This window comes from Podarcis raffonei, chromosome 13 (assembly GCF_027172205.1).
Source record: "Podarcis raffonei isolate rPodRaf1 chromosome 13, rPodRaf1.pri, whole genome shotgun sequence".
Taxonomy (NCBI): domain Eukaryota; kingdom Metazoa; phylum Chordata; class Lepidosauria; order Squamata; family Lacertidae; genus Podarcis; species Podarcis raffonei.
This window is the reverse complement of record NC_070614.1, coordinates 15,899,807-15,926,713: the sequence shown is the minus strand read 5'-3', so window position 1 is coordinate 15,926,713 and position 26,907 is coordinate 15,899,807. Positions and strand designations below refer to the sequence as shown.

The 26,907-nt window shown below is 45.7% G+C and overlaps 1 protein-coding gene across 1 annotated transcript; it reads right to left on the bottom strand.

Moving 5' to 3' along the window:
• Positions 1-264: 264 nt before the first annotated feature.
• Positions 265-6,143, bottom strand: LOC128400294 (la-related protein 6-like). Its single transcript, XM_053362449.1, has 3 exons — positions 5,983-6,143; positions 3,760-3,973; positions 265-1,429 (listed from the first exon to the last, which is right to left on the bottom strand). Exons 1-3 carry the CDS (start codon positions 6,141-6,143, stop codon positions 320-322), a joined length of 1,485 nt encoding a protein of 494 aa, XP_053218424.1. The 3' UTR covers positions 265-319.
• Between the last annotated feature and the right edge of the window lie 20,764 nt (positions 6,144-26,907).

Sequence of the window (26,907 nt, the reverse complement as noted above, 5' to 3'; positions counted from 1 at the left end):
CACCTGAGTCAGAGAGATAGTCTTGAAAGCAGAGGTGCAAGTTGAGAACACCACAAAGCGCCAAAACCACACGAGGCATGAGGGGACAGGGGACGGGGGGGTAAAGAGAGAGAGAGTGAGGCCAAAGAGGCCAAAAAAGGAGGAGGAAAACCAAGCTGGGGGAGATTCAGAAGAAGTCTACATGGTGTCTGTACAAGACAGTTCTCCACAGCGCAGACAGACTCTCGGGTCCCTCTCCTTTGACCCCCCAGCCCAGAAATGCTACCTGCTCCCCCCGTAAGCCTATATTAAGATGACCCCCCCAAAAGGCTCACAAAGCTTAGTGCCGCAAAACGGATTTCCCCCGCCCGATCGTGTTGTAGAAGCCCCTGGTGCCATCCGGGCCTTGAGGACGCCGAATCACTTTCAGCTGGGCATGGAGCGATTCAGACACCCTTTTGGAAGCAGGTGCTGAGCTCAGGGGCTCCGGTTTCAGGGAGGGGAGCGGCTGCTGCTGCTGCTGCTGCCTGCAGGCTGGTCCTTGCTGCCTTGGCGGCCACAGAACCCCCACGCCCAGCCCGCTCGTCTCCCAGCAGGAGTTGGGCGTCTTCTGCAACCCACAAGGGCCGTTGCTGGGCTTGGGCGCGGAGAGAGGAGGGAAGCAGAGCGGCCACGACAGCGGCTTGTGCAGGAGCGGGCGAGGGCCGGCGCAGGGCATGCTGAAGAAATTGGGCTTGAAGGCCTGGCCAGCAGAGTTGCAGAAGCCAGCAGTGGGCCAGACCGGAGCAGAGAGGAAGTTCGGAGGCAGGATGGGAGTGGATACCGGCGTGCCGTCGGACTCGGTCGATGAGCTGTAGAAGGAGTCTTCAAAGGCAAGCGGAGGGCCTTCAGGCAACGCGCCAGTCCACATCCTTGGTTTCTCAGCCTCCTCGGCCTCCTCACCATCTTCCTGACTGGTCACGCTCTTCTTCTTGGAGCCCCTTCCAGAGAGGCTAACCACCTTGATGGCGTCCCCATTCAGGGAGGAGGCAGCGGCTTGGCTGCGGACCAGCTCCTCAAAAGCCTTCCGGGTGCTTTCCAAGCTGTCGTACTCCACCACGGCGCAGCACTTGGTCAAGAGCTCTGGGTACCGCGATGAGCACTTGCTGACATCCGAAGGGAGCTTCTTGCCGGGCCGGAGGATGCGGATGGAGGCGATGTCGCCGAAGGGGCTGAACAGCTTGGTGATGTTGTTGAGGAAGGTCATCTGGAACTGGAGAGAGCTGTGGGCAGCCGGCTCGTACGGAAGGACGTTCCAGGCCAGCAGCATCTTGCTCGAAGGGATGTTCACCAGATGTTCGGGGACGGGGGTCTTCCTGCGCACCTTCGTCCCTTCCTCGTTGACCTCCAGCAGCTCCGAAAACTGCAGGGCGTAAAGGGTCACCCGCCAATCTCTGGTTAAATATTTCACCTGGTTAAAAAAGAGAGGGGGAAGTAGAAGAGAAAGAGAGGCAGTTTTGCATGCTTTAAAATTTATTATTAATTATTACTATTATTTATTTGATTAGATTGATTGAATTTATATACCGCTCTATACCCGGAGGTCTCAGGTCGGTTCACAGAATGAAATCAAAATATAAAACCACAAAATGCATAATCAAAATAAGAACAACTGCCCGATAACGCCCCCTCCCGAAATAGCAAAGTTTTTAATGTTTGATGTCTTACTGTGTTTATTTGCGCGGACAGGGGGAGACCCCCACAAACCCCAGGCAACCCCCAAGTGGAATAATGACACCTGACAACGTGTTATGGGATTAAAATTGGCCACAACTTAATTAAACTTTCAGATGTAGGAAGACCTTGGCTTAGGCACTGGGCGAAGATCTGGAGCCGACTAAGGACTAAAAGGTAAGCTACACCCTCTGTTGTGACTCTACCTGACCAACTCCCCTGGCAACGCCCCGCCCCCAGCTGGGATTGGTTAATTGTCGAAGCTAGGCGGAAACCACCAGGTACCCAGCTGGGGGGGGGGGGCGAAGCCAGGCTACCTTGCCAGGAGTCTCATAGTCTCGGGGGGGGCTGCACGCAACCACGCAAAAGCCACACACCCCAGTTAATATGGGGAGCAGTCATTGCTGGGGCAACCCAGTCAGATGGGTGGCATATAAATAATAAATTGCTATTATTATTATTGTTGTTGTTGTTACCCGCCCAACTGTCTGGGTTGCCCCAGCCACTCTGGGCAGCTTCCAACACATACAGTATAAAAACAGAATAAAACGTCAAACATTAAAAACTCCCTGATACAGGGCTGCCTTCAGTTGTCTTCTAAAAGTCGGATAGTTCTTTATCTCCTTTATCTCCTTTATCTCTGATGGGAGGGCGTTCCACAGGGCAGGTGCCACTACCAAGAAGGCCCTCTGCCTGGTTCCCTGTAGCTTCACTTCTCAGAGTGAGGGATGGAGCTGTGCAAATATTATTATTATTTGCACAGCTCCATCTTCCTCAGGCACAGCTTGCTAAACATGTGATCACTGCCACAGAGCTATGTGGCTTGGAACAGAGCATACATTGGACACAGAGTCAGACCTTCCAGCTTAGCATAGTCTGTACTGAGCTGCAGTGGCTTTCCAGAGATTTGGAACAAGAGTCTTTCCTCTTGGAAATTGCAAGGGATTGAAGCTGGGATCATTGCCATGCAAAACGGTCGCTTGGCCACTAAACTACAGCCCCCTCCCCCCAAACTGCCCGAAGACAGAGGTCCATAGCTGTCAACGTTTCCCTTTTTAAAGGGAAATTCCCTTATTCCGAATAGGATTCCTCGCAAGAAAAGGGAAAAGTTGACAGCTATGCAGAGGTCGCAGCTTTGACCTTGGGATCCAAACGCATGCAAAAAAATGGAAACAACAAGAAATACCAACGAAAGAAGAGTGGCAGATGAAGATGATGGACTCTGCGCAACTGGCGAAGCTGACCGGAAAAATCTGAAACCAAGGTGATCAAACTTTCCAAAAAGACTGGAGTAAATTGATACAAGACTTGAAGGACCATTGTAAGCAGTTAACAACACTAGCATGGTTGTAAGAAGACTTGTAATGATAATTGTCACTGCCCTTTATTAATTTAAAAATTGTGATACAGTGGTACCTCAGGTTACATACACTTCAGATTACATATGCTTCAGGTTACAGACTCCACTAACCCAGAAATAGTGCTTCAGGTTAAGAACTTTGCTTCAGGATGAGAACAGAAATCGTGCTCCAGCGGCACGGCGGCAGCAGGAGGCCCCGTTAGCTAAAGTGGTGCTTCAGGTTAAGAACAGTTTCAGGTTAAGAACGGACCTCCGGAACAAATTAAGTACTTAACCCGAAGTACCACTGTATTCTGAATGAGTGAAATGTAAAATAGAAAATGTATAAATGCTATGAAATACAAATGAATTTTTAAAACTGTGAGGCGGGAGGGAGGGAAGTTGAGAGGCTCATATGAGCAGTGGCGTAGCGTGGGTTGTCAGCACCCGGGGCAAGGCAAGTAATTTGCGCCCCCTAACCCGTGGATTTTAGCAGGGGCAGAGAGCTGCGAGTGCGAGCGCCCCCCCCCAGATGTTGCGCCTGGTGCGGCCAGGCCCCCCTGCACCCCCCACGCTACGCCACTGCATATGAGCAAAAGAAGTGGATAATGAAGATGTGTTTAAATATTGCAAAATGGAAAATTAATCAAAATATTATATATATATATAAAAAGCGCATGCTGCTCCGCCCTCCCACCACGAATGCTTTCCAAGTGCCGCGGCCTTACCTTTTTGAAAGATGTCAGGAGCTTAATGCTGACAAAGCCCAACCTGTTCTTCTGCACGTGCTTCAGGAGGAAGGCATCCTTCGACAAGTTCTCATCAGAGAGGTAGAACTCCACCTGCGAGACAATCCTCCTGATCAGCTGCAAGTCGGGCGTGGGGCAGTGGCTGCTCTCAAAGAGGTCCAGGCTGAGGAGGTCGCTCAGGTCATAGGGGCTGCTAGCAGGAGGAGAGTGAAGGGGGGGGGAACCACACACAGAATTACTGCCAGCAGGTCAAAAGCGTGAGCAGATTCACATTGCTTCAGTCCTAAGAGCAGAAGATACAGTGCTACCTCGGGTTACAGACGCTTCAGGTTACAGAATCCGCTAACCCAGAAATAGTACCTCGGGTTAAGAACTTTGCTTCAGGATGAGAACAGAAATTGTGCGGCGGTGGCAGGAGGCCGCATTAGCTAAAGTGGTACCTCAAGTTAAGAACAGACCTCTGGAACGAATTAAGTTCTTAACACGAGGTACCACTGTACCTGGCAGATCAGACCAAAGGCCTATGTCCAGCATTTTTTTGTTGGGGGTGGTTTTGGGTTATTATTATTATTATTATTATTTTACTTTGACAAAGTAATAATAATAAATAAACAAGAATAAAATGTGCACGCCACCCCTGAGACCATTCCATTGTAACTATCCAAGCTCCCAAATTTTCAGCGCCTCTTGCGATGGTTTGACCCCTTTCTGTTTTAACGGTACAAATTCTACAGACACCTTCCATATCTCCTCAAAATTGTTTCTCCTGCGTATTCCCTGTCTTACCTTAATGGCACACCCCACATAACCACAAAAAGCAGCACACGCACACCATTTGAACGGCAATGACCACCAACTTGGGGGAGGGGGCCGGCTCCCTCAAATATTTTATCGGGGGGCCCAAAGGGAGCTTGGCTCCAAGGAGCTGGCTCCTATGCTCCTCAGGTTTGGTTCCCCTCAGACTCAGAGGCAGTTTAGGGGAGGGCAACCGGTTCACCTTCACTGGGCTCCAGGCCAAGAGGGAGCTGCAACAACGAGGAACAACGGAAGGCGTGAGTCCGGCGGAGGGCGGGATTTTGGCATTTCACACTGCACCGCCGAAATTTTAAAGCCTGAAGTCCGCCACTGTTCCCCCCCCCCCCCACATTGCACATTACATTTTTGAGATGCAGCGACTGGCACTGTACACAATATTCTAAATATTGGTTGCCCTGCAAATTCTAGATGAAAAGCAACAACTCCAACTGTTGTAAGGTTTCTTGACAGTTTCATGATCGTTCTAGAGCCACCAGACCCTCTGAGCTCTTGTTTAAGAGATTTTTCTGCTTTGAGCAGGGTTTATTCCCTAGACCAGAGTTTCCCAAACTTGGGTCTCCAACTGTTTTTTCAGACTACAGCTCCCATCATGCCTAGCTTGCAAGATCAATGGTCAGGGATGATGGGAATTGTAGTCCAAAACCATCTGGAGACCTACCGTAAGTTTGGGAAACACTGGTCTACTTTGAAAGAAGGCCATCGATTTCCCCCTCAGCCTAGAGCAGGCTTTCTCAACCTTGGGTCCCAAAAGTTGGCTGGACTACAACTCTCATCGTCCTTAACTAGCAGGACCAGTGGTCAGGGATGATGGGAGATGTAGTCTAACAAGCTCTGGGGCCCCAGGTTGAGAGGGCACTTCTTCTGCACACCACAGGGATCATGACAGCTAGAGCAACAGCCTGTCCACTCGCTCGCAACAGGGATAAGAGAGGGAGAAGGTTTCAAGGCAGCCTCAAGAAGCAGTATCTCCAGAGGAGGACCATGGAGGAACTTGACTTGGGATGGACGCAGGTGGTGCTGTGGTCTAAACCACTGAGCCTCTTGAGCTTGCAGATCAGAAGGTCAGCGGTTTGAATCCCTGTGACAGAATGAGCTCCCGTTGCTCTGTCTCACCTCCTGCCAACCTAGCAGTTCAAAAGCACGCCAGTGCAAGTAGATAAATAGGTACCGCTGTGGCAGGAAGGTAAACAGGGTTTCTGTGCACTCTGGTTTCCTTCCAATTGCGCCAGAAGTGGTTTAGTCCTGCTGGCCACACGACCCGGAAAGCTGTCTGTGGGCAAATGCCGGCTCCCTTGGCCTGAAAGCGAGATGAGCGCCACAACCCCATAGTTGCCTTTGACTGGACTTAACCGTCCAGGGGTCCTTTACCTTTACCTTTCTACTTACCCATCCAGAGTCTCTGCCAGCTCCTCTTGGGTCAGCAGAGGGAAAGACCTGTTGGTGCGAGGGAAGAAGTGGAGAGTGGAGTACGGGCCGCCCTGGACCGGAACCGGACTGCTGCGCTTCAGGTGGGAGGCCAAGGCCATCTCAGGATTGCACAGGGCCATCGCCCTTCATCTGTTGAGATGGAGAAGAGGGTGGTTGGGGTGGGGAGTCACACAACAGCACAGCCCTCCAACAAGACTCCCCATGCCCAGAAGATCATGGGGAGCACCTGGAAAAACAACCAAACAGGTAGAGCATGAGACTCAATCTTGGGGTCATGGGTTCGAGTCTCACATTGGCCAAAACATTCCTGCTTCATGACCCTCATGGTCCCTTCCAGTTCTGCAGTTCTATGATCAAACGCTTCCTGCAAGGCTCTCAGCTATAGGCCAGACATCCCCAAACTCAGCCCTCCAGCTGTTTTGGGACTACAATTCCCATCATCCCTGACCTCTGGTCCTGTTAGCTAGGGATCATGGGAGTTGTAGTCCCAAAACAGCTGGAGGGCCGAGTTTGGGGGTGCCTGCTATAGGCGATATCAGTTTCAAGCCAGTTCAACTGCTCAGCTTTAAGAAAGAGCAACACCATTGAAAAGTTACTTTCAGCTCTGGATTGGGACGCGAATTAAGGTTTTAAAGCAACCGAACTGCTATGCATTAATATACAAATACAGACTTATTTTTTAAACAACCTCTCTTTTTTTGGAGAAGGAGATAAAGAATAAAGGGGAGTTGTTTTACAATCGTTAAGGCAGTAACTGGAAAATCTTCAGACTTTCCTCATTGAGAAACGAAAACAAACTGAGAGCACCGGCTGGAAGGCTGGGAAAATAACGTCCAGCAAAGGGAGGAATAATTGAATAATGTAGATTGAGCGTTTGACTATTTTGAAGAAATAATTATATACACAACTGACAGGCGGATAGCTGGAGGTCTTTATTTCTCTCTCTTTACTTTTATCTCCCTTGGGTGTTTATCATTATTCTTATATTATTGCTCTCTCTCTCACACACGCCCTCTCTCTCTCTCATTGTACTTTGGTAAGAACTGCACACAGAGGAAGGGAAAGGCCAGTTTGGACCCCTTTTGGGAGCCTGTAAGACGAGGGGAAGAGCCCAGGTGAGAGCTGGCTTCCTCTGTAGGGGATGAAAGTTAAGATGAGGAAAGATCTTGTAGTTTCCTTTTCTGTTCCTTCTTCCTTTATCTCGTTTCTTTACTTCCTGTAGATTGGTTTGTTTCTTTTATTGTATTGTGAAAACTTGCCAAAAAAGAAGCAGCTACTTTCAGCACCTGTACAAAGCTACAATTGTGAGGGGACTTGGAGGCAGAGGTGATAAAGCAGTGACAGTTACCCCATTTCATTTCTCTATCTAAAGTCATCCCTTAATTGCTGTTCCTAGTCCTTAACAGTCAAGGCCTCGTCTTTTGCCCCCATTCATTTCCCACAGGCCCCTCAACTTGCACACCAAGCCTCCTATCCCTCACTTCCTTTTTTCATGTATAATTTTTATTAAATTTTCTGTTTTACAATTTAGAATATTCGTTTAAGCAACCTTAAAATGCCAATGACTTCCTTTCTTCTCTTTCCATGGTTCATTTTGCATATCATAAATCCCTGCAAATTTTACATAAACTAAACCATTAAGTCATCCATTATTACATCCATCAAAACTTGAATTTATCATAATACTACCAAGGTTTTCAAGTGTACACAATCCCCCCCCATATATTCAATAAACATTTTCCTATCTTCTTTAAAAGTATATTCCTCTTGTTCTCTTATTCTATATGACATCCCTCACTTCCCAATACTCAAGTACTGGTTGCTAGTTCCAGAAAAGGCACTCTGCATATGCCTAAAGGCACATGTTTCCATTTTGCCCTTCTGCTTGTCTCCCTATCCTAACTGAATCAATCCAGGAGGTCAAGAATGAGTGTTGTCCTTAAGTCTCTTTTCAGGGTACCCTCCTGCCAACTGAGAGACCATTTTTAAGTGAAATAATAAAAAGAAACACAAACATCCCAGAGCCAATATGGTGTGTGGCAGGCCCTCTGGAATATACATTTCAACCCTAACCCACCCTTGCAGCTATAACAGTTCAAAAGAAGCTTTACCTAGATTCAAAGAACTCCTGCCAACGAGAGTCGCTCCAGGAGACTTTTGACTTCTTCGACTTTCCAAAATGGAGGTTCAGGGAAAAGGAAGGAAGGGGGAAAACAGAGACAAGGGCTACAGAGTGATGGGTGGAGAGCAAAGCCTCTGTACTGCCAGGAAGCAGGTTCTTAAGAGAGAAAGGAGCTCCATGAGGGGCAGAGGGGAAAATCAGGTGGTGGTCTTTGAAAATTAAGGCAGCAAGAGGGGGAGGAGGAATGGCCTAAACAGAGATCTGCAGGTGAAGTCAATCTCCATCATTAGGTTCAACAGTTAACAGCTGAAGCAAGGGAGCCTTGTGTGAGGAGACACATCAGTTTTCTCCTGTGCATGTTTACTCAGGGTCTCTCCAGACCGATGTGGGGTTTTTGTGGCCAGCATTTCCTGCAGCATAGCACTGATGCACTCAATAATAGTGCGCAAGTCGTGAATTTATTCTGCAGTGCTTCCCTAATGCTTTCACGCTGTGGCCACGTTCACAACATTACGTTTGAAAGACTCTGATACCACCATTAAAGAGTCGTGGCTCCCCACACCCCAACCCGAATTTCTGAGAGAATAGGGTGCTGAACATTGTTTAGCGGCCCCTTTTCCCCTCACAGAGCTACCGCTCTCTCAGAGTGGTTTCACAATCTGTCCGTCTTCACAGGGAACTCTGGGAATTGTGGCTCTGTGAAGGGAAAAGGAATCTCCTAACAATGCTCAGCACCCTTAACAAACTACTGCTCCCAGAATTCTTTGGGGGAACCCATGGCTGTTTAAAGCAGTATTTTTATTGGCATCTGTCTCTAGAGTAGGCATGGCCAAACTAGGCCCTCCAACTGTTTTGGGACTACAACTCCCATCATCCCTAGCTAACAGGACCAGTGGTCAGGGATAATGGGAATTGTAGTCCCAAATCAGCCGGAGGGCCAAGTTTGGCCATGCCTGCTCTAGAGGCAATGGAGTGTGCCTCTATGGGTAAAGTCAAACTATTGGAGAATCACAGCACCTGCTGTGGCTGCAGAGACCAGTAATTTGTAACTGCTGCCTCCTGTGTTGGATCGGTTCTGCCTTCCCCAAATGCAAAGCTTGCTTTAAAGGTAAAGGGACCCCTGACCAATAGGTCAAGTCGTGGCCGACTCTGGGTTGCGGTGCTCATCTCGCTTTATTGGCCCAGGGAGCCGGCGTACAGCTTCCGGGTCATGTGGCCAGCATGACTAAGCCGCTTCTGGAGAACCAGAGCAGCACACGGAAACACCGTTTACCTTCCCGCTGGAGCGGTACCTATTTATCTACTTGCACTTTGATGTGCTTTCGAACTGCTAGGTTGGCAGGAGCAGGGACTGAGCAACAGGAGCTCACCCCGTCACGGGGATTCGAATTGCCGACTTTCTGATCAGCAAGTCCTAGGCTCTGTGGTTTAACCCACAGCGCCAGCCGCGTCCCCTAAGCTTGCTTTACGGTGGTGCAAAATGTGTTTAATTGGGTTGTTTCTATCCTTAGTACTATGTGCATCACTTGCTGAAATCCATCTGTCTCGAGAGACAATGGAGTGTGCCTCTGGGGGTGAAGTCAAACCACTGCATGAGCAGCACTAAAGTGACCTACCTGGGGTGCAAGCCTGCGCAGTGTGTCTGGAGGTCCTGGGCTGCCCAGACGACAAGATTCCCTCTTGGCCTCGCTGGTGTGTCCAAAGGAAAACAGAGCAATACGTTTGGCACCAGGTTGGCTGCAGGAGTTGCTGGAAGGAGGTGTGCAAGCCACCATCCAACTTCCTGAGGGAGTCGACTCTGGATTTGTATAGGGTTTACTTCAGGCTTCCTCAACCTCGGCCCTCCACTTGTTTTTTGGCCTACAACTCCCATGATCCCTAGCTAGCAGGACCAGTGGTCAGGGATGCTGGGAGTTGTAGTCTCAAAACATCTGGAGGTTGAGGAAGCCTGGTTTCCTTCTTAGTCTTCCTGCCCCGCAAAGATGTCCTGCAAGGCAGCAGGTATGGATTCATCCCCGGAGTTTTCTCCTGAAGCTTTTTCCATGAATGGGTATGGTAAAGCTAAAGGACCCCTGGACGGTTCAGTCCAGTCAAAGCTGACTATGGGGTTGTGGTGCTCCTCTCGCTTTCAGGCTGAGGGAGCCTGGGGGGGGGAGAGGGGGGATAAGGATGATATGTTTCTGGATGATATGTTTTGTTTTAATTTTGAATAAAAAAGTTATTTTTAAAAAAAGAAAGAAAAATATGGTAAGTTGGTCAGTTAAGCCAGATTGCTTCGTGTGCTGTCGGCGGATTTTTGTTGTTGTCTTGTTGGGCTGTGTATGTGATAAAGGCGAACCATATTGGGGTGAAGGCGTCTTCATCTGTTTGGCCCCGTGTCAGTTTCAGTTTATTGGTTAGTTTTTCTAATGCTGTTTCTCGTACTATTTGATATCATTGATCTATGCTTGCTCCTGACAGGTCTCTCCAGTGTCTGGCTATGATGCTTCTGGCTGCTGAGATTAGATGGGTTATGAGCTCTTTATGATGTGAGTGCGCATTATTCTCTTGGAAGACCCCAAAACACACACATACATACCCCACTCATACACAAAAACAGATCTCACTACAGCCAACCAAGGACAACCAACCACACCCTAGGCTACACCCAACCTCCTTCACCACCAAGGAAATACAACAAGCGAATAGTAAGAGAACCCACACAGCTGACGCTGACCCACACAAAACCCCACACATACACTAAGTAGAATAGAAGCTTTGCCACTCCACCCACCCCACCATTCCCCCTCCCTTTCTCTTCCCCTTTTCTTCCTAACCTAACAATGTATGTGACATTAATGTCTCACAACAAATGAAACTGATCTGTAGAAAACACAACTTGAAAAAAGAGAGACAATGCACGTATTTTTGTAAACTAAGAAATATTTAATAAAAAATATATTTTAAATAACCCAAGCACAAGTCAGTTGGTGAGTTGATCTAACGGAAAACGAAATTGTGTCTTTTCTTTTAAGCAAATGCTTCCAGAACCTAAGACGGTGCCTGTTTGATCTTACGATCCTTCAGGGACTACGTTCTTAATTGTTCGTTGTTGCCATAGAAAGAAAAGTAACTGGCGTTGCTATAAATCAGCTAGGGCTGATGTACATTGTAATCCAAGACGTCTGGAATGAACCAGCATGGTGAAGACAGTTACGAATAATTAAACCTCAACATTTTAATAGCTATATGTAGCATAACTTTCATATTTGAATAATATCCGCTTATGCACATATATTTGATCATATTCATGGAACCGTTGCAATTAGGAAAGCCTGACTTGATTATACACTAAACAAAAGCAAAAATTTACTCTTGGAAAAAAAGAAGAAAAGCCCATATTTTATGGACCAAAATAAAGGGAAACGATGTCAAATGAACCCCCCAGGTGGAAATAACAGGGCATGCATCTAACTTTTCCAAATCCAGTTTGTTGATTGGAAAACTATAAAATCAACAGGGACCCCCCGTATAATTTACCCCCCAAATCAGTCCTTTTTATGCCATACATAATGAGCGCCGCAGACAGACGTAATTTCTGCCACTTTCTCTCTAGCACACAATGGGCTCAAATCAGCGTTGGACGGGAGCCTCAATCTTTATGTATGCCAAATGAGACAATAAAGGTTTCATGCTGGATAAAAGGAGCCCATTTCGGGCCAGTTTGATCAAGTGTGAAATTGTGCCATTGCTGAACCAGTTTGGTGACTTGCAAAATTGTCTTTTTCTCTCCCCTCTAATAATTCCCGCCCCCCCCCATGAAGCCATCCCACCTACACACATACACACAAACTTCCCCCGCCTTGACTTCGAGGTTCACATCGGGCTTTGGGCTTTGGCAGGTACAATTATAGCTTCTCTCGTTACATTTCTTTAAATACCGATGATTTTTCAAAGCACCCTCAAAAAGAAATAACATAAAGGGAGACAATTAAACAGCCAACATCCCAAAGGTTTTCATTAACTGTGACTCGCCAGAGTTATATGTGAGCTTGCGTTACCATAGATACAGTTGCTGGAGTTATTATGGTCCCAGGTTTGGGCTTATTTGGTGTTGTGCGCCGGCTCGTGTAATATAAATATATACTTGTGCGCAAAGATATGTTTCTCCTTCTGTCAGCCCCATCTGCCGCTACCTGGCCCTGAAATGATGTTCTTGTTTTCTTGTCTAGGAGAGACAAGATGGGAGTGGGGTGGTGGAGAACAAGCCAAAATGCAAAAGCAGCAGAAGAAAATTGAACAGGAAGAGGAAAAACAGATGCCAATGGACATCTGCTGGACAGAATAAAATGGAAAGAAACAGCTAGTTGGCAACCCCCCCCCAAAAAAAACCCCAGATGTTGGAGGGGACTGAAATAGAACTTGGGTGTCTTATATTTCATTATTTATTTTTAAACATTTCTATTGATGCTTTTGAATTATGGTGCTGGAGGAGACTCTTGAGAGTCCCATGGACTGCAAGATCAAACCCATCCATTCTTAAGGAAATCAGCCCTGAGTGCTCACTGGAAGGACAGATCCTGAAGCTGAGACTCCAGTACTTGGGCCACCTCATGAGAAGAGAAGACTCCCTGGAAAAGACCCTGATGTTGGGAAAGATGGAGGGCACAAGGAGAAGGGGACGACAGAGGATGAGATGGTTGGATAGTGTTCTCGAAGCTACCAGTATGAGTTTGACCAAACTGCAGGAGGCAGTGGAAGACAGGAGTGCCTGGCGTGCTCTGGTCCATGGGGTCACGAAGAGTCAGACACGGCTAAACGACTAAACAACAACAACAACAACAACAAATCCCACCTTTCCAATTTTGCATTTCATGGCACCCAGCATGGAAGCTGGACTCCACTACACAGTGGTACCTCGAGTACAGTGGTACCTCGGGTTACAGATGCTTCAGGTTACAGACGCTTCAGGTTACAGACTCCGCTAACCCAGAAATAGTACCTCGGGTTAAGAACTCTGCTTCAGGATGAGAACAGAAATTGTGCTCCAGCGGCGCAGCAGCAGCAGGAGGCCCCATTAGCTAAAGTGGTGCTTCAGGTTAAGAACAGTTTCAGGTTAAGAATGGACCTCCAGAATGAATTAAGTTATTAGCCCAAGGTACCACTGTACCTTGATTTTTAGTTCAAAACAAAAGAGAGAAAGAGATCAAAAATGCAACATTTTTTAATCTATTTTGCAGATCTGAACATTCAGATTTGAGGCATGGATTTCCCTCAAGCCAATTCAAAACCTGGTCCCTAAGTCACAGACGGTTGTAGGCCAAGCTTTGCTTAAGAGTACGACTACTGACACCAGACAGACTTAAGTTGTTCATGATGACCAATTTATGTTGATAGCTTTTGATGGGTTTGTTCTGAGCAAGACTGGGCTGGCTATAACCGGAGCAAATGTGTTAAGCGCCGTAGACCTTGAACTCAAGTTGGTAGAGCGTGAGACTCTCAGTCTCAGGGTCGCGGGTTCGAGTGCCACACTGGGCAAAAAAGATAACTGCATTTGCAAGGAGCTAGACGAGATGACGATCACTGCAGATGGTGACAGCAGTCACGAAATTAAAAGACGCCTACTTCTTGGGAGAAAAGCAATGACAAACCTAGACAGCATCCTAAAAAGCAGAGACATCACCTTGCCAACAATGGTCCGTATAGTTAAAGCTATGGTTTTCCCAGTAGTGATGTATGGAAGTGAGAGCTGGACCATAAAGAAGGCTGATCGCTGAAGAATGGATGCTTTTGAATTCTGGTGCTGGAGGGGACTCTTGAGAGTCCCATGGACTGCAAGAAGATCAAACCTCTCCATTCTGAAGGAAATCAGCCCTGAGTGCTCACTGGAAGGACAGATCATGAAGCTGAGGCTCCAATACTCTGGCCACCTCATGAGAAGAGAAGACTCCCTGGAAAAGACCCTGATGTTGGGAAAGATGGAGGGCACAAAGAGAAGGGGACAACAGAGGATGAGATGGTTGGATAGTGTTCTCGAAGCTACCAGCATGAGTTTGACCAAAGTGCGGGAGGCAGTGGAAGACAGGAGTGCCTGGTGTGCTCTGGTCCATGGGGCCACGAAGAGTCGGACACGACTAAACGACTAAACAACAACAGACAAGATGACGCTCATGACCCCTTCTATGATTTGAATAGCTCACAAATTCATTCATTGTTCCTGAAACACTACCCCTGGTGTATTTCCTAGTGATGAGCGACAATCCTCAGGATGGAAACAGGCAATGCAAGTATCACAACACGTGGTCTCCCATCCAGTGTAAAACCATACCACACCCTGCTTAGCTTTGCAAATGTGCTAGCATTTTTATTGCTGTGCCAAGGCAAGGAAAGACCACATCTGGCAAATGCGGTACTACATGTTGCCAGCCCTTAGCCTGCCCTCTGAGTTGGAATAATATGGCAGCGGGGAAAAGAGAAGTGAATGTTCTTGGACAAGAAAAGAAATACAGTGGTACCTCGGGTTACATACGCTTCAGGTTACATACGCTTCAGGTTACAGACTCCGCTAACCCAGAAATAGTACCTCGGGTTAAGAACTTTGCTTCAGGATGAGAACAGAAATCGTGCTCCAGCAGTGTGGCAGCAGCAGGAGGCCCCATTAGCTAAAGTGGTGCTTCAGATTAAGAACAGTTTCAGGTTAAGTACGGACCTCCGGAACGAATTAAGTACTTAACCCGAGGTACCACTGTAATTAAGTCAGCCACTGGGAACTCGATGTACTTCTTTGGGGTCTTGAATTTTGGAGCGATGGGGCAGGCAGAAAACAGATCAGCATCTTACAGGTAGATCTCCAAGTGATCTGCAGTGGACTGGCACAGTTTAACAACAGTGGCCACAAAATGCCTTTCTCCTCCTGCTTCTAAATCAGGAGGATAAAACCTGAGCTTTGCACTTGGCTCTGTTTTTGGAGATCTAACAAGCCTGAAGTCTGACCAGCTCCACCTGAAGCCCTCACAGCGGCCCATCTCACAGAAAATTGGACTTCAATAAGGGATACTTGAGGTTGCTAGCACTCTGCCAACAGATTCGCCCTCAAGTTGTGTGGACTGTTGCGTTAGCAGAAAAAAAAACCCGTCTTGGCAGCTTCATGCGATCCACTGTCCTCCTTTGCAACTTGGCAACCTTTTCTCACATATTTGTGCCATGGCGATTGTACAGGAAATCCACATCAAACACAGAGGGCTGCCGAGGGGCTTATTGATCTAATTTGTATTTTCACATCCTTTATTAATCTTTTGTCACGCGTAAGTTTCCTAAGCAATGCACCTGCTGGGCTGCATTTTCCTTCATTCAAGTTTCTGGAAAGAAAACAAACAGGTGAACACAATTTCTCCTACTCTAGAGGCTAGGACCCAAACCAAAGGATTCAAGTTGCAAGAAAATCCTATGATTCTTCCTGAGATCCATCTTGATTAGGGGTGGAAACATTTTTTCCGTTTCTCATTTTTCCATTTTCACTAGTATATTCATTTTGGGGGGGCACACTTTCACCTAATATATGCAATTTTGTAAACATCGCTTGCAGTCGGAGAAATTCCTAAATTTGGATAAGCGCAAACATTCAAAGATGGCTGTGTTTTGGTTCTCACATTGTTCCAGGAAGGGTGGATTTGAAAGGGTCAGTTTTAAAGGCAAACTGAATCCAATCACTGCCCCACCCCTAACCTTGGTAGCGACTGGCCCTCCATGTTTCAATTCAAAATTCTGAAAATGAGTCCGTTCCTACAGTGACATTCTGCTACTCCAACCCCATAATACCTAGAGCAGAGTGGAGGGCTGGGTGAGGAGTCATACTTCGCTTTGCTAAGAGACTCCAGTGCAGCCTAATGTCTGGGATGGTGGGGGTGTGGGGGAGAGAGAGAGAGAGAGAGAGAGAGAGAGAGAGAGAGAGAGAGAGAGAGAGAATGCCAAAATGGTGGGAGGAAGAGCAGGAAAGATGAGGAAAAGAGGTTCAGATCACAAAAAAGTGTTCAAGCGGACCTTTTGTAGCTCTGAACTGACCGCCTCGCTGGGGTGATGCTGGGCTGCTGTTAAACACAGACCTTTTTTGCATAACAAGCATGTCGTGCTTATAATTCCATCTTGGCTACCAGGTGTTATTTTAAATGCGACTTCTGCTTCCCAGAGCTGCAGTAATTGGACAGCTCACAGGAAGAAGAGCAAATGCGTACGGCACAAGCTGCCACCAGGCTGTGACACTCCTGAGATACACACACACACACACACACACACACACACACAGCTCTCTTCTACCCAACGCTACTGTACTACAAAGGTGAATAGAAGGAGGTGGCTTTCCCGAACTTTATTAGGTCCATTTTTGTCACATGCCAAAACTGTCATCAATGCTGTCCACCGAATACACCCACTTGTGAGTGTGCTTGCTGCCATTTGAGAGGCGTTCCGCTTTCAACCAAAAACATACCGCCACTGTTTGATGGCAGCGTTCGCACTCCTTTAATGGTTAGGAGCCTAGCTAAGTGCCAGTGGTCTGGGGGCTGGCCTTGCAGAATTATTTGGTTTCATTTGGAGGGGTTTTTTTGTGGGGGAGCAATGAATGCACAATGGGAGCCTTAGGCAACACCTCCCACCCCTCAAGAATCAGGGCTGGGTTCATATTTGTATTTACAGCATATACACTGCCCAATAATAGTAAGATCTCTGGGCAGTGTACCATAAAACCAACAACATCATACACGTTCTTCAACATAGCTTGGAAACAGGCTTGTTTTATTCGCTCTTAAGATAGCGTAACCAAATTCAACACGATGCTTCCAGAGTTTGAGAAGTAGGTTTCTGCCTGTGTTTGCATAGAATTTGTATTGAATCAAGATGGCAGACAGAACCTCTCAAAGCCACACTGATTTTAACCACTGGTTTCAACGATGTGTCTGTTGTTGCTGCTGCTGTTTTCTTGGAATTCCAAAGCAAAACTGATAGCCAAACAGAATATGAGCACCTACCACTTAGAAATTAAGTGGGCCCATGCTGTTCCCCGCTGTTTGCGCCTGGATGTGGGTTTCAAAGCCGAATAAAACAAACGAGGCCTGTCAGCCTTGCTCTCCCCTGCCAGAAGAAACTAACAAGGGAGCTGTGTGTCTGCCTGGGATCCTTCCCTTCCCCGGTCGCTTTTTCAAAGTTCTCCACTGCCTCAAGGCACTAATCAAAAGGTAGGCAGCAACTGACTGCTCTCCCGTTTGCAAACTCGGTGCTGAAGGCAGCTCCCCACTCTGCGCCCCCCCCCCCCCGCCCAAGGCAGCAGGCCTCAAAGGATTGCTAGACATGGCTGGCCTCATTAGGGAAACCTGCAGACAGGCACAGCCGCAGCAAGGGTGAGACACCCTGGGCTGCCAGCGCCACCTAATGAGGCACCCGGATTCCAAGGCACCCTGCTGACACTGACAGGGCTTCAGAAAGGGCGTTTTGCCATCTTTCTCTCATTATTGTTATTGGGTTGTTGTTTTTTAAGCGAGAGAACGGGCAGCATAATGTCAGTCGAGCTAATTTTCTAGGTAACCGTGCAGAATACCTCCCTCCGTTCCGAGGGAGACAGGGAGGCACAAAGCCTAGATACCCTGAAGCTATTACTTTTTTTTATATAAGATATTTATTAAGATTTTTTCTAATATTACAATAAAATAAAAAAAGAAAAAACAGAATAACAAAAATACAAAATAAACTTTTTAAGAAAAAAACACACACATACATTTTCAATTACTTATTTTCTTTTAACTTGTTTCCCGGACCTCCTCATACCTCCCTTTTTTGTATTCCACCCCAAATTGTTAGTTCCGCAAATCCTTACCATTATATTATTACCTATTTATAATCCTTTTTTTTCATATTCTCTTAAAGCATTACAGCTGGAAACCACTTAATTTCAATCCAACATCATTCTAACACTCATTAATTTTACAATATTTCTGTAGATAATCTTTAAATTTCTTCCAATCTTCTTCCACCGACTCTTCTCCCTGGTCTCGGATTCTGCCAGTCGTTTCTGCCAATCCCATATAGTCCATCACCTTCATCTGCCATTCTTCCAAAGTGGGTAGTTCTTGTGTCTTCCAATACTTTGCAATAAGTATTCTTGCTGCTGTTGTAGCATACATAAAAAACGTTCTGTCCTTCTTTGGCACCAATTGGCCGACAATGCCCAGAAGAAAGGCCTCTGGTTTCTTCAGAAAAGTATATTTAAATACCTTTTTCATTTCATTATAGATCATTTCCCAGAAAGCCTTAATTCTTGGGCACGTCCACCAAAGGAGAAAGAATGTACCTTCAGTTTCTTTGCATTTCCAACATTTATTATCGGGCAAATGATATATTTTTGCAAGCTTGACTGGGGTCATGTACCACCTGTATATCATTTTCATAATATTCTCTCTTAAGGCATTGCATGCCGTGAATTTCATACCTGTGGTCCACAACTGTTCCCAGTCAGCAAACATAATGTTATGTCCAACATCTTGTGCCCATTTAATCATAGCAGATTTCACCGTTTCATCCTGAGTATTCCATTTCAACAGCAAGTTATACATCTTTGACAAAATCTTAGTTTTGGGTTCTAACAGTTCTGTTTCTAATTTTGATTTTTCCACCTGGAAGCAGATTTTCTTATCCAAATTATATGCCTCCATTATCTGATAATAGTGTAGCCAATCTCGCACTTTGTTTTTTAGTTTCTCAAAGCTCTGCAGTTTTAGTCTATCTCCCTCCTGTTCCAAAATTTCCCAATATTTCGGCCATTTGGCCTCCATATTGAGCTTTTTCTGAGCCTTCGCTTCCATTGGTGACAACCACCTTGGGGTTTTATTTTCCAATAAATCTTTGTATCTTATCCAAACATTGAACAATGCTTTCCTGACTATATGGTTTTTAAATGCTTTATGTGCTTTAACCTTGTCGTACCACAAATATGCATGCCAACCAAAAACGTTGTTAAAGCCTTCTAAGTCCAAAATGTCTGTGTTCTCAAGAAGCAGCCAATCTTTTAGCCAGCAGAATGCTGCTGATTCATAGTAAAGTTTAAAGTCTGGCAGGGCAAAACCGCCTCTTTCCTTTGCATCAGTTAATATCTTAAATTTTATTCTGGGCTTCTTGCCCTGCCAGACAAATCTAGAAATATCTTTCTGCCACTTCTTGAAACAATCCACTTTGTCCACAATCTGCAATGTTTGAAACAAAAACAACATTCTAGGCAAAATATTCATCTTTATAGCTGCAATTCGATCCAACAAGGAAAGCTTCAAATTTGACCAAATTTCTAAATCTTTTTTCACTTCCGTCCAATGTTTTTCATAATTATCTTTAAATAAGTTCCCATTTTTTGCTGTCATATTAATCCCCAAATATTTCACTTTCTTGACCACAGTTAAACCTGTCTCATTCTGAAACCTCTCTCTTTCAATCGGTGTTAAATTTTTCTCTAAAACCTTAGTTTTTGACTTGTTCAGTTTAAATCCTGCCACTTGACCAAATTCTTGAATTAGTTCTAAAACCCTTTTAGTACTAGATTCTGGCTCCTGTAACGTCAGTACTAAATCATCTGCAAATGCTCTCAATTTGTACTGTTTGGCTCCTATGCCTTTGTAAAGGCAAGATTCAACACCTTCCCATCGAACGTGCTGAGAAATAGATTCTCCAATGGACAGATATCGCTCTTATGTGATTGTAATTGTGGGGCACCGGAATCGTTACATCACATAATTTTTGATTGTGCTTTTCACTCATCGGCCAGGAGCAAGTTTCTTGCTCAATATCTAAAGGGAATTGCCGATGATACGAATGAAGCCAAACTGAGATATCTATTAAATGATGATGACCCCCTAAGATCACTCATGGTTGCCAGATTCTTGATCAGCGTCCTATCCCTAAAGAAGAGAAACGGACTCCTGTGCGGCTCGGATAATCTCTTTAAACTATGATCTATGTTTTAGGATGTAATTAGGTGATTTCACCATTGATGTCTTCTACTAATTTATGAGTAGAGGGCGATGTTTATGTTACAAATTTATTGTAATGTATGATGTGGTCTTTTGTTTTTGTTTTGCTTTGGTTCTTGTCTGTTTTTTGTAAGTCTTGGCGGTTTTAAATTTGGAGGTTTAAGTACATTATGTTGGTATGGGAAACTGTCGTGTGATGGGCCAATGGCCGTAATAAAGATCAATACAATACTGTTTGGCTCCGACCTGTATACCTTTAACCAACCGGTCCCTTCTAATCATGTTCAGCAAAACCTCCAGGACTGATATAAAAAGCAATGGAGAGATTGGGCACCCCTGTCGTGTCCCTTTTTCTATCTTAAATTCTTCCGTCACCACATTGTTTACAATTAATTTTGCCTTTTGTTCAGAATATATTGCACCTATACCATTTTCAAAACCTTGGCCTACCCCCATCCCCTGTAGGTTCTTCTTCATAAAGCTCCAAGAGATGTTGTCAAAAGCTTTCTCCGCATCCACAAATATCAAAACTGCTTTAGTATTTATATTCACTTCTAACTTTTCCAATATATCAATTATATTCCTCAAATTATCAGACAAATGTCTTCCCGGGAGAAAACCTGCTTGGTCTTTATGAATCTCTTCCATCAATACTTTTTTTCAATCTCTTGGCCAGAATGTCAGCAAAAATTTTGTAATCCACATTAAGTAACGATATAGGGCGGTAGTTCTTAAGCTGAGTCTTTTCAGTCTCTGTTTTCGGTATAAGTGTAATATACGCCTCTTTCCACGACTCTGGTGCCCTTTTCCCTTCCAAAATTTCATTGCAGACTTCCTTCAAAGGTTGTAATAACCACTCTTTCAAAGATCTATAATATCTAGAAGTCAGCCCATCCGGTCCTGGAGATTTGCCCAATCGCATATTTTGAATGGCACCTTCTACTTCCTGTTCAGATATTTTATAGTTCAACATTAATTTGCTTTCTTGAGAAATTTTCTGTAATCCATTTATTTTCAAAAATCGGTCTATATCCATTTCTTTCTGAGGCCCTTGTGAATATAATTGTTTAAAGTACTTCTGGAAACAGTTTCTAATCTCAATTGGGTTATGTATGTTCTTTCCTTCCACTTCTAAATTTGTAATAGTATTTAATTTTTGTCTTTTTTTCATTTGCCAAGCCAGCAGTTTCCCACATTTATTGGCTGATTCAAATGTCTTTTGTCTCATTTGTTTAATTTTCCATTCTATTTCCTGATTCATCATTTCCATATATTGTACTTGATATAATTTTATTTCTCTCAAAATCTCCTGCGACTTTGGTTTTGCCCTCAATTTCTTCTCACTTTCTTTTATTTTCTCCAAAATTTTGTCTTTCTTCTCATTTTGACTTCTCTTCTTTATTGCATTCTGTTGTATCAGAAACCCTCTCATAACAGCTTTGCTTGTGTCCCAGATTACTCTTTTTTCTACATTGGTGTTCATGTTTATTTCAAAATAGTCTCTCAAAGTTTTTTGGGCCTTTTTATACACTTCTTCATCTCCAAATAAGGTGTCATTCATCCTCCATCTGAAGGAGCCGGATGATATTTGCTTCATCTCCATCCTTAGAGCATTATGGCTGGAGCAAGTTTTTGGGCAGATTTCCACTTTCTTTATCTTTGGTGCCATTCCTCTAGTTACCCATATTTGGTCAATTCTAGTCCATGTCATCTTGGCTTCAGAAAAGAAGGTTCCCTCTCTTCCCAAGGGATTCTTCATTCTCCAAATGTCCACTAAATCCATATTGTCTGTCATCTCAAAAAAGGTTTTGGGTAGTCTCCCATCCTTGGTGACTACCTGCCTTTGTGCCTTGTCCATGTTTGTAGATACTACTCCATTCATGTCCCCCATCAAAATCGTGTTATAATCCAAATAGTCCAATAAAATCTCATGCAACTTTTTAAAGAATTCAGATTTCCCCTCATTCGGTGCATAAATTCCTACGATCAAAAATTTCTCTCCTTGAACTTGAATTTCAATTGCCAAAAATCTTCCTTGTTCATCTTTAAAAATTAATTTCGGTAATAGTCTCTCCTTTGCATATATCACAACTCCTCTTTTTTTAACTTTATCCGATGAAATGAACTCCTGTCCCAATCTCTTGTTAATGAGTATTTTCCTGTGTAGCCTTGTTACATGGGTTTCTTGTAGGCAAATCAAGTCCAATTGTTCCTTTTTTAGTAGGTGAAAAACACTTTTTCTCTTCCGAGGGGAGTTAAGGCCATTACAATTCCAACTTAAAAGTTGCAGAGCCATGGTGGGGTACCTCATGTTAGGTTTGCTTCATGTTACGTTCTTTCAGGCTACGTCCCGCGGCAACCTGGAAGTACTGGAAAGGATTACATCACGCAGTGCACCTGCACAGATATGGCACTTCAGGTTGCGCTTTTTTCATGTTGCGAATGGGCCTCTGGAATGGATCCCGTTCACAACCAGAGGTACCACTGTACTCAACTAGCAGTGTGCTAGTCTTGTCTTTCAGGAATGCTTGCCCTTCTCATGGAGGGAGCTGTGATAAGGCTTCTGCAGCAACCCAGCATCTCCCAGGAACACAGCACAAAGAAAGGGAAGGGGACTGAGGAAAGAAGCGGGTGAGTTTCATCTCAAATCCCGAAGGCCCCTCCAATTTTTATTTTATTTTATGTTATTGTCTGCTCCCAGGGGCATAGCCAGGATTTTGGGGGGGAAGGGCAGGACTTTTGTGGGGGGGGGAGCAGAACCGACATGATTGGTCAAGTATTTTTATTGTTTTACTTGACAATGTGCTCCCTAAAAAGGAAAGGCTTCCTGCTCCCTCCCGAAAGTGCATTTCCACCAGTCCCCCGCGAGGCAGGCTCTCAGCATCAGATGGGAATTGGGAGCTGTCCAGGTGCTGAAATGAGACACCTTCCACCTCGCTCTCAATGGGACTGCAGCCCACGCAGCTCTGGGAGAAAGAGGGGAGGGAGGGAGGGAGGGAGGCAGGCGCTGCTCCAAGCCCACCGTGGACTTTGCTAATTACAGTTTGTCTAGATGAGTCAGATGCAGGCTTTTCCTCCAGTCTGGGGTTTTGCATCGGAGCCAGCTAGCAGCTGCCTTGGCATCTTTGCAAGACAAAAGGGTTCATTATCAACCATCCACGCATTCCCTTGCATTGCTAGTTAAGCTTCCCTTTATTGGCCTTTTTTCATACCCACCCAAATGCTTTGCATCATCTGCTTAGGGCTACTGGTGGCCCGTGGGCTAAATCCAGCCCACAACCAATTACCTTTTTTGGCCGTTAGTCATATACCCCTCGATTGACCAAAAGGGGCCTTTTAAGCCCCCTAACCATGCCCCCCCCACATTTCCCTTCGCTTACTGGGGATGGGGGCAGAAAATAACCAGCATCCTTATAGCGAGTCAGGGCACAGATTCTTCATGCCTAATTCTGACCTGCTCGGAGATTTATAAGATTTCTGTTTATTTGGTTTTGCAGAGAATGCATATTTCATACTGTTCAATGATCTGTATAGATTATATAAAGAGTTTATATTGACATTGCATTGTTGTACTTGGTCACCGTGTTGCCTTGGATATTACTGATAATTATTTGCAACACAGGGGTTTAACTGCTCAGACTGGCAGCAGATTCTCCAGCAACCTTAAGCAGGGGAACTCCCCACTCAGAGATGTTAGGGAGAAGTTGAAGCATGTATTCTCCCCACTTGTCCTCCTCTCTTGCTCTCTCCAAAAGTCTGAGCCTTTGACTGTGTTCCTAGCAAATGCTCACAAAGGCCCTGCTGCTCCCCACCTCCAGATTTCCAGAAACTTCCTGTGGGGCAGAGAGAAGGGAGGGGTGCGAGCCAGCCCTCATGGACCAGGGGTCAGCAAACTTTTAAAGCAGGGGGTCGGTCCACTGTCCCTCAGACCTTGTGGGGGGCCAGACTATATTTTTTTTTGGGGGGGGAATTAACGAATTCCTATGCCCCACAAATAACCCAGAGATGCATTTTAAATAAAAGCACATATTCTACTCATGTAAAAACACCAGGCCAAATCACCCAGAGATGCATTTTAAATAAAAGGGCACATTCTACTCATGTAGAAATACGCTGATTCCCGGACCGTCCATCGGCCGGATTTAGAAGGCGACTGGGCTGGATCCGGCCCCCGGGCCTTAGTTTGCCTACCCATGACATGGACCATCTTTCCACACCGGGGATTGGACTGGAACTTAATAGTCCCAGCACCCATGGCAGGACAGTGATGCTGCACACATGATTCCTGATGTGATGACTTTGAGGTCTTCTAAGTGGGAATCACATCCCATCATTTATCTGCAAGGGATGCTGGGACTAGAAGCCCCAGAGTTAACCCACGACAGGGGCACATGCTTCACCAGGGCATGGGAGCAGTTCAAAAAAGCCGCCTCTAGAGCTGCGACTCCCCAAGATAATATTTTTTGGAGGGACCTTAGCACAGGAAGAGAGGCCACTGGCAAGTTGCAATATTTATTTCAAACATCAATTGTTCTAGATCTCTATGGCCCTACCTTTGCAAGGATCCTTGCAAAGGGACACGGGTGGCGCTGTGGGTTAAACCAAAGAACCTAGGACTTGCCAATCAGAAGGTCGGCGGTTCGAATCCCCGCGACGGGGTGAGCTCCCATTGCTCGGTCCCTGCTCCTGCCAACCTAGCAGTTCGAAAGCACAAGTGCAAGTAGATAAATAGGTACCGCTCCAGCGGGAAGGTAAACGGCATTTCCGTGCGCTGCTCTGGTTCGCCAGAAGCGGCTTAGTCATGCTGGCCACATGACCCGGAAGCTGTACGCCGGCTCCCTCGGCCAATAAAGCGAGATGAGCGCCGCAGCCCCAGAATCGGCCACAACTGGACCTAATGGTCAGGGGTCCCTTTACCTTTACTAGATCTCTATGGCCCTACCTTTGCAAGCATCCTTGATCTGAGTGCTCACAAGACCCACTAAAAGGGAACCTCCAGCAAATCTAGCTGGACACCAGGACTTTACACATAGACCCCAAAAACCCCACCTAGCATCAAATGATCTAGAGGACGGTAGGCAAACCTTAGAGATATACTGCATTGAAGAAAGCTCTGAAGGCTCTGCCCCGACTCTGGGTTCACAGCAATGAAAGCTGTGTCTTGTATGAGGAATGTCAGCCGCCACTGTTGAGGAAGAGGAGGTGACGTTCATAGTAGGATCACAATGGTCAGGCTCCCTTAGCTGGTCAAGAGAAACTCAGTCTAAAGAACTTGCTTATTTGGGGGAAAAAATGTGTGCCTTCCCTTCCATTAACATTCTCAGCATGGTTCACATCTGAAGTATAATGAAAATCAAAATATAACTAAGAAAACTAAAAAAATGTAGCTTAAAAACTCTGGAAGCATGAACAGTCAGCTAAAGCCTATAAAAGAAATAAGCTGGAAGCCTGGATTAAAAAAAGAAAGTCTTCACCCAGTGCTGATGTACCATTGAACTTGGTGCCAAGCAAGCTTCTCAGATGCAAGATGCCATCACTGAAAAGGGTCCCACTTTACACTTATTTAATTTCGGAGGTCCTCTCCCAAGCCTGAAGATAAATGTAAGTTTCAGACAAGCCTCGGTGGTCATTCAGTAAGAGCTGTTTGGCAGTGGAACGGACTCCCGATGGAGGTTGTGCACTCTTCTTCCTTGGAGGTTTTTAAGCAGAGGTTGTGTGGCCATCTGTCATGGATGTTTTAGCGAGATTCCTGCCTTGCATGGGGTTGGACTAGATGACCCTTGGGACCCCTTCCAACTTGATTTTATGAAATGGAAGAGCCATAGCTCAGTGATGAAATGCGGCCCTTGCTTGTACAAAGTCCCAGATTCAACCCCATTTTCCTTTAAAGAATGAAGAGCTGGGATTGATTTGTGCCCAAGACTGAGCACTACAAGGCTACATGGGCCACCAATCAATATAAGGCAGGGGCATATGAAGAGCCGCACGTTACTATTGATTTCAGCACAATTGTTTGATCACTTGACTTTTTTCTAATTCATTCTCAAGGGAGCAGTTCCTCCTGGGCTCGTGGGAAAACTGTAAAAAAAAGAGAAAGAAACTTGGCTTTTCTGAATCCTGGGAATGAGAATTGCGAGTCACCCCTGGACAAAACCTTGCTCAAAGAGGCCAACGCAGCAGGAGTCATTAGCTCTCCTAAATACTCTTGCAGCAAACATGGGCCAACACAACTAGAACATGACTGCCCTCTCCTGGGCTTTTCAGGAAAGTCAAGGAAATGAAGCCGTCTCGTCCCAGAACCGAATGAATCAAATTCACAGGAAGCAGGCTTATGCCAATAACTGCCCTGGCTTATCAATACCCATGCAGAACCTTCGCATCCACAGGCAGCAGCCTCCAGCAAGAATATGTTGGGATCAAACAGCAAGGAGCAGTCATCACCGCCATGACCCACATGCAAGATTCTCATCGTTCGGCTAACATGCCTGGCTGCTAGAAGAACCCATTGGTCAGATCCAGCAAGATGACTACCGTATTTTTCGCTCTATAAGACGCACCAGACCACGAGACGCACCTAGTTTTTGGAGGAGGAAAACAAGAAAAAAAATATTCTGAATCTCAGAAGCCAAAACAGCAAGAGGGATCGCTGTGCGGCGAAAGCAGCAATCCCTCTTGCTGTTCTGGCTTCTGGGATAGCTGCGCAGCCTGCATTCGCTCCATAAGACGCACACACATTTCCCTTTACTTTTTAGGAGGCAAAAAGGGAGTCTTAGAGAG

Bases quoted from the DNA above. Each gene is read 5' to 3' on its own strand.
- LOC128400294 (XM_053362449.1), bottom strand. From the start codon at position 6,143: ATGGCCCTGTGCAATCCTGAGATGGCCTTGGCCTCCCACCTGAAGCGC. The intron at 3,974-5,982 runs GTAAGTAGAAAG...TCCTCCTGCTAG, and splicing joins CTGGCAGAGACTCTGGATGG to CAGCCCCTATGACCTGAGCG. The intron at 1,430-3,759 runs GTAAGGCCGCGG...TTTTTTAACCAG, and splicing joins TCCTGACATCTTTCAAAAAG to GTGAAATATTTAACCAGAGA.